Source organism: Bactrocera latifrons, unplaced genomic scaffold (genome assembly GCF_001853355.1).
Source record: "Bactrocera latifrons isolate USDA-ARS-PBARC rearing strain unplaced genomic scaffold, ASM185335v1 scaffold_331, whole genome shotgun sequence".
In the NCBI taxonomy this organism is placed as follows: Eukaryota; Metazoa; Arthropoda; class Insecta; order Diptera; family Tephritidae; genus Bactrocera; species Bactrocera latifrons.
Genome location: NW_017536970.1, coordinates 35,230 through 43,566, shown reverse-complemented (window position 1 = coordinate 43,566; position 8,337 = coordinate 35,230). Strand labels below are relative to the sequence as shown.

Below are 8,337 nucleotides of genomic sequence, written 5' to 3'. Positions count from 1 at the left end.
TTCAACAATCAAAAATATTCAAAAGTGGAAGTATAACTCAAATTATTTATTTTTATTGTTTACTGTTTTTGCATTTCTATTTGTAGGCATTGCAATTGAATTGCACCGTTTCGCATCAGTGCACGCTTTGGAATGCTACATTTGTATAGCTGTGACGTCACAGCAGCGCCAACGGGTGTTAAGCAATAATAACAGACACTACTCGCCCGTATAAATATTTGTTTGTATAAAGCAAAGAGAGCACAAACTTAAAAGAAAATCATAAGTGAGTTGGAAAAATTCGCTTCACTGCTTTTCTTTGCACATTCCCACACTTTAGGGTGTGTAATCACGATTATTTCAATTTGTTATGTTTTAATTATATTCGCTTCCGTTTGACAGCCATAGAGATTTTATATATATGTTTATTTTTAAAATTTCAAGTGCTTATATATGTATATCCATACATACATGCAAAGATGCAGGCGAGTGTGWGTATGTTATATTAATTGCAAAGTCATACTAGGGTGCCGCAACATGTTTGCAGTTTAACTAAGAGTTGCTTCCAATTCGAGAAGGTCGGACTAACATCACAGATCCTTACTACTTTAACTAAGAAAACCATAAAGATCAAAGCTTGGTTTAAGGTAAGTTCAGGTCGAAGAATTGTATAAAAATAGATCCGGGCTGGTTTTTACTTTACGGACAAAGTTTCTTGAAAAATTAAAACTATAAAATGGTTCATGTAGAGGTACTTTTTTAAATAGCTTTTTTTGAGTTTTTAACCTTCAATGGCGACCGTTATCACACSATGATAACCGACTAGTYGATGCCTGAAATTGAARCTCTGAATCTCGATGACATTTCATGTCAACAAGACCGCGCCGCTTTCCAAACACCTCATCAATCACTGAATTTATTGAGAAAACCCTTCAGTGAGCAGATAATTTYACTTTTTAAGTCGGTCGGTTGGGCACCAATATCATGTAGACTTTTTCCTTAAGAGATATCTAAAGTCTAAAGTCTATGCGACAATTCCGCTTCGATTCAAGCCTTGAAGCAAAACAGCATGCGTGTCATTCGCCAGTTACCAGTCGAATTGCTTGAACGAGTCATCSATAAAAGAGATAATTTTCAAAAAATAAATGCCAACGGACAGTACCTCAGTAACAAATATCTATCTTCACGAAATTGCCCAAAGCTAAATTGTTTAGATCGGACCACTATAGTATCACCATACAAACTGATCGACTGGTAAGTTACGGTCGTATTTCGGACATAAAAAGGTTAGGATACACAAAACTTCGTGAAAAGTAATGTTTTTTTATAAAATAAATTTAAAAATAAAAATTAAAAACAAAAATCAAGAAAAGTAAGAAAGGCACCTACGAAAGGTATTAGAGCTTCGGCGTAGTCGCATTTAAAGGTTTTTCTTGTTTTTAKCTAAATTTAAACATTTACGTTTATTTGTGAGCGCAAGTCAACAACTAATTAACCTACCCTCGTGTGTGCTCTTTTTAATTGTTGAATTAGTTAAATTTTGCTGAAAAAATGCAGCTTTCTTTGTTGCGAATTTTTAATTAGTATTAATTATATAAAAATTTACTAACTAACTAGCTTTACGCATGTATGCACATACATATAWAACTATATACATAAATATGTAAATGTGTGTATGCTTTCTATGTAAGCATTCACTATTAGGTGTTTTTGCTTTTGTTATTTTTGTTTCGTGATTTTTATATTGTTTTGCTATATATTTATTTAGTAACTGCGATCGCTTTGGTTTTAGCCACGTTTTCACACTTCGTTTCGGGTTTTGGTCAAAGTGGACCGCTTAAGGTGAATACAAAATTGCCAATTTTCAAACGCAACTACCTGTCTGCTTTAAATATTATATACAAAGTTAAATGCTAACAGCTTTATTATCAACTCACTTTGCTTGATCGCCAATACTAACAAAAAGGTCGACGTTTTAGCAGGCACTGGTTGAAAAATTTACACACACACCCACAAAGAAATAAAAATAAATGATTATATATACATGTATAATTGCATATATTTATATTTATTTTATTTCTTTTCTCATATAATTTATCAAAAATTGTATTCACAGAAATCGTTCACTTGCAAAAGTGGCAAACAGTTCGCCRCAAACAATAAACAGACAGAAACTGACTAATAATCCGCAAACGCCGCTCAATTGGCACGAGTGTAAATACCGCAAGCTGCTGCTGCTTGTTAGCTATGTATGAGTGGTCTTTGGCTTTCATTTCTCCCTTCCATTTCACGAAGATCGCCACAAGTGTTTGTTGCGTAGGGCATTTGATTTTATATATTTATATACAAAAGTGTGTGTGTTTCATTGTTACAGAGCAAAGCTTTAATGCAAAGTCGAGCGCAAGCGATAATTACTCGCTTGATTTTGTCAACTGCTTTGATAAGTGAACGCATTTTGCGAATATCTCTTGGTCACTGCGACAGGCAGTGCGAAGAAAATTTTAGCAATAGTACGCATGAGAAATGTGGTGTGCTTTTAGACGCATATTGCGGAAGTTTAATATTAGTGGAGGAATTACTTGCTTATAAGCACTGTTCTTTATTATTCTAACAAGAATTATGTTTTTATATAGAAAATAATAAATTTATTTCATTTTAGTTACTTCCATAGTTCATCAGTTGATATTTTGTGGTTATAACGCCATTTTATTTAACCTTTGGAGAATCGCAATTAAGTAGAAGTTAAACCTATTAGGTCAGTACAGAGCTTTTGAAAATGTTAAAAAGTGGAAAAAATTATGGTGGATAAAGCTCACCAAAATTAAACAAAAACAATATATTTTGAAGTGAGAATTTTCGATTGAAAAATAATAAATATCAAAAAAAGCTACAGTCGTATTTGGACATAAAACCGATAATTCACCCAAAATTTCATGAAATATAATGTTTTTTTGTGTAAAATATAAATCAAAACTAAAACCATGGTTATATAAAATTTTCGTTTGAATTTTGCGGTTATGCGAAAAAGGTGCTTACACAATTGTTTCAGAACTTTTTATTGTTTTAGAAAAAATCCAGATAAAAAGTGTTCATACAATTGTTTCAGAACTTTTTATTGTTTTGCCAAAAATCCAGATAAGGCATTGTAAGTCTTAAAAGTGCAACCACTCTTCCCCCCTTCCTCTTATCGACCACAGACCCCCCGTAAACTATTATTATTTTTTTTAGTTTTTGTTGTTATATTAATTTTTTCTAATAGGTGTGTTYCACAAAATTAATTACAATTTCTATTAAATTTTATATTTTGAAAAAAAGTCCTCCCAAAAAATTTTAATTAATTTTTATTTAAAGTTTAATCAATAATATGCTCTGGACATTTATAATTACTTATGCAATTATCTTTATAGAAAGTAAGTTTTAATTTGCAACTATTTTTATCTAATAATTTCCAACAAACTTTCCAAGCAACCCAATCAGAGCATTTTATATGTAAATGTATATAATGAAAAGTGTTTTATTTCCATACATTCGCACAGGTACGCCATTGCAACGGCAACCCTGGATAACAGATGTATATGAAATGCAACAATCGGAATGGAACACTAAGAAAATTTGGAAAATGCAAAGCAAGTGTATAATAAAGCAAAATCAAGTAAAGAGCAGCTGGTATCCGATTTATAGTTAAGTTAGCGCAGAAAGTTAAAAAAATATATAAAAACGTTGAAGTGAAATTTTTTAAGAAGTGTAAGTAAGGTTATATAGCAGCTGGKGTTAAAATGTGTGGAGGTTTTACTTGTTCGAAGAATGCGCTAATTGCGCTGAATATTTTGTATGTGGTAAGTACATACTGAGGACTTTTCTTTGGCCTTCTGTCACAATGGGGCATTACCCTCAGTGTCATGATTTTGTGCATGCACGGAAGTACCCAAGAAAATCCTTAAACGAGTTATTGATTTTAAAATATTCACCTGTGTGCATATGATTATGTTTGCAGATGGTTGGATTCCTGTTAATTGGCGTTGGCGTCTATGCGCGTGCAGCTTCCATTGTCACAAATCTGCCAATTGTGGGTGGTATTTTAGCCTGTGGCGTGATATTGATATTAATATCAATTCTCGGACTGGTCGGTGCTGTGAAGCATCATCAAGTCATGCTGTTTTTCGTATCCTTTTAAAAAATATCAGTAAAGATATCGCAAAAGTTTTAAAAGAAAGAAGAGAAAGCTCGTCGTTGAATATCACTGTGATAAAAAGATTAGTTATATTTATATACTAAGATAATGAAGAGTACAGTATTTGTTTATCACCAACTTAAAGTCCTTAATATTTTTTTAGTGGTAATTTATAGAATTTAAAAGCAAAGTAACTAAAATACTCCATGTGTGAATAAAATAAACAAACTGGTTCAGTCTCTTCAAATTTGTATACAAAAATTAATTTACATTCATAATTGAAACCATATTTAGTACGTTTCCGTCTGCGATAATGATATCATTCGTTGTTGAAGAGGCTATCGCTTCGATTGACCTTAAGTGCATGGAGGCATATTTAATTCAAATATTGAAGCTCATATTTATTTGCTTTAACGCAATTTAATTAAGGCAATTGAGTTGTTAATACAAAAGCTAATGTGTTGCGAAAGAGAATTCATTGACTAAATAATGCCATACATTTTATTCTTGTTTTCCTTAATTTGAAATTGTTTTAAAATGCACAGTACATGATCATTCTCTTYATGCTCTTCCTCATTCAATTCTCCATTGCCAGCTCTTGCTTGGCTGTCAATTCGGAGCAGCAAAAAGAGTTCGCTGAGGAGGGTTGGAATAATGTACCAGATTCAATGCGCATGCAAGTTCAGGATACATTTACTTGCTGTGGCTTTAATTCGACACACACAGGCACATCATGCGAAGCAGTCACCAAGAAATGTTGTCCAGATTATGTGGACAATTGCGCTTGCCYACCATGTCTACCCGCTTTGGAGGATAAGATCAGTTATGCATTTAAATTGTGCGGCGGTTTGGGTATTTTCTTCAGTTTCACTGAGGTAAGCATGCATTTCCTTTTATTTTCATCAAACTTATTTGTGTGATTGTATATTAACGAATTCATATTAATTCTTTTATTTGGACATGCAAACATGCAGTTCATTGGTGTATGGCTAACAGTTCGTTATCGCAATCAGAAAGATCCTCGTGGTTTGCCGAGTGCATTTCTATAAAATGCCTTGTGCTGCAAGCAATTAAACAACTAATAATACATATTTAAACAATATATATATCATACTAATACGCATTCATACATGACTCAGCCATACTACATTCCTTAAAAAAATAAACAAAAAAAAAAAAAAAATCTTACCAACGCCATTGGTTTTCAAGTAGTTATATATATTAAAAACATACATACATACCTACATACAATCATAACTGTTTACGAAACTGATTCATATACATACATACATATATGTACATATAGTTATAAATATATATATATACATAAAGTAAACTACCCACATAATATGAAACATATTTAACGATAACTTACGCATTTTAAACATAACACAAATGTTTGCCGCAATTTTGGCGTCTTTTTTAWTAACTGCAAAGTAATATCATAAAACTGCGATTTGGTCACATAAGCCAGGTATCAAATGTATATTTATTGTACCGCCGTTGCCGCTGATCTCATTAGTACCGTTATTGGATTGGGCATGCAATTAATAACACCACCTTAGTATACACCAAAATTTACAATATATATGCACTTTAACAGCAGTTTCAAGTGGATTATACAGCTGAGTTTGCACCACCATCATCAATATTAACATACCCATATGAGTGTTGTACTTAAATACTAGGGTGAGCAATCGTTGTACTACTTTACAACTTTCAGTATGTTCTTTGGTATTTATTTCATAATTTTCTATTRTGATGGTCAATTTTATTTTCGGTTTCTATGCTCTTCTATTGCGCTTTTGTTATCGTAAATCGTTTAGCACGTAGCTTTTTCGAWTTCTGTTGACTAATTGTTATTGTATTATTTAAAAAAATACAAAGGCTGTAATTATTTTCCTCTATGGTAGTTATTGATTCCAAATATTTAAAACTAGGATTTGTTTGGCGCTTTAAAAATTTATTCACCGTTAAGCTAAAATTTCCCTGAAAACTACCCTKCTCGCCAATGACTGCCACCTAAAATGCAGGTTTTACCAAACAAATTAAAAACTGATTTTCATAGAGAATTTAACGGTAACTTGTTCTTTAATATATAGATAACTAATGCTTTTTACGCAACAATTAAAGAAGAAGAAGAAAAAATGTTAAGAAGTCAGTAGGGTAATCTTTTTTCAAACCTTTTTTTTTTTGCATTTTCTGTTCCTTATACCCCTTAGAATTAAAGTAAAAACCAACTTTACCATTGGAATGTTACGAAAAAAGCCTAAAAATAATGATATTGCTCCACGTTCGGAGTGCACACCTGGGGTATCCTTTTTCAGTTCCTCAAATTTTAAACGCGTTTTTTCTCAAAACACCCACWCTAAACTGGCGGAATGATTCCGGTCGAACTATTCCACCGATTAGCTTAAGTTTTTTATTAATGTTCACAAAACGCCTGGCTAAATGTTCCACAGTGTTATTGACAATGTTATGAAAAGTAATAAAAAAAACCTTATCAACATTTTTTTATGATTTTCGGGACCATAACCATTCACGTACTTTTTAAGAATAAATTGGGTTTTTRTGTTTCAGATGATCCAAACATGAGAAATCGTGTCCGCCAGTGAAAAAAACGCATCTCATTCACCCAGCCATTTCTCCGACAGACGTCATCAAAAAATTCCAAAAAAATTTGTTTATACACTACATGGTATACCTCATGATATGTTAAAAAGTTCTATTGTAGAATCAAAATTTCTATGAAGAAAAAAATATCAAAAAACAGGCCAGGTTTCCCTACTGACCCCTTAACTTCGGCTGCACCGATACTAAAATAGCCACACTTATGCATTTCTTATAGCATAAAGGGGTATTAAAAGATATTTATATAAATTTTGATCGGTTGTTGTAGCGGTGAAAAACATTCTTGGAGTGTTTTAATTTCGAGGAATGGTGTCGAGTTTACAGTCCTCGGCCGGATAATAATCCGGGTACGTTTCGGTTACTTAGACCCGACTGCAGTGGGATCGGTCAGTTTAWATTGCAGCTATATGACATAGTGGGCTGACCAGAACCATTTGTTTTCTAARGAAACTCTAGCGTTACCTTAGAAAATAATCCAAGTTAAATTTGGTGAAAACATGCAGTCAAAGAAATAATATTTCCTTACAAGTACCTAGTTCTTATCGATTAGTTTGCATGGCAGCTATATGCTATAATAGTCGGACACTGATCCTTGCCAAATTTCGTGAAGATATTTTGTCAAATAAAACTTTCCAAGCAAGGACTTGTTTTTGATCTCAAAGTTTGTATGGCAGCTATAAGTTATAATGGTCCGATAACGGCGTTTCCGAGATACATATATGTAAGTAGCTTCCTGGGGAGAAAAAGAACGTTTGCRAAATTTCAGATCTATATCTCAAATACTGAGGGATGRGGGATTACTTAAATATGTATGTTTTAATTTCGCATCACTTTTGCACCTTTCGCATTCATCATTTTACTTATTTTAATTTTAATTATATTTCTGCTTTATTCACATGTTTATTATAACTGTAAATGTAAACAGTTTAATTATATTTATACATATTGCATTTATGTTCCAGGTACTGGCAGTCTTCTTGGCGCGTCGCTATCGCAATCAACATGATCCACACTATCTAGAACCGCGCGCAATTTTCCCACACAATTACCAGTATTAGTGAAAAGGCATGAAATCAGTTTGAAAAGAAAGCAGTTAGCGCAAAATATTTACTTAAATTAAGCTTTAATTTGCGCAGACGAGCATAGTTTGGCTTGGAACCGATTGAGTGGAAACGAACAAATCACAAAACATATTATTTTTCGAACATCATTTTTAGTCGCAATTTATTAGTTTGCATTTAAAAAACTCCAATTATTTTTTTATACTTATTTTGGTTGTAATTTTTGTGTTCAATTTTCACTTGCATTCAAGTAGTCAAATTTTGTTTTAATTAAGTTTATATAAACTACATTTGATTCTATAATATTCTAGTGATTTTTAATAACTAATGCAAATTGTCTTTACTTTTGTTTACAATTTGTTTAATTTAGTTGACTCTTTGAGATTATTATTTTTTAAATAAAGTATATAATTTTAATAGCATAGTTGTAATTTTGTGTATAGGTTGCTAAAAAATAAAAATATTACTTGTACACATATACATACATATATAATA

The 8,337-nt window shown here is 32.1% G+C and overlaps 2 protein-coding genes across 3 annotated transcripts in view; one reads left to right on the top strand and one right to left on the bottom strand.

Annotated features, from left to right (window-relative positions):
- LOC108971253 (sodium-independent sulfate anion transporter) overlaps positions 1–3,992 on the bottom strand; it is an 81,710-nt gene extending 77,718 nt beyond the window's left edge. Inside the window, exon 1 of one of the 2 annotated variants that reach the window (XM_018937206.1) lies at positions 3,948–3,992. The gene's annotated coding sequence lies outside the window, so the exon portion shown is untranslated. Of the gene's footprint in view, positions 1–1,916; positions 2,440–3,947 lie in introns of those variants that run through there. The other variant, XM_018937205.1, reaches the window with a different exon arrangement.
- LOC108971254 (tetraspanin-13) lies at positions 3,516–8,337 on the top strand (the record flags this gene model as incomplete). Its single annotated transcript, XM_018937208.1, is given in 4 exon segments — positions 3,516–3,815; positions 3,974–4,141; positions 4,696–5,025; positions 7,744–8,337. Coding segments are annotated over 4 exon segments (654 nt in total).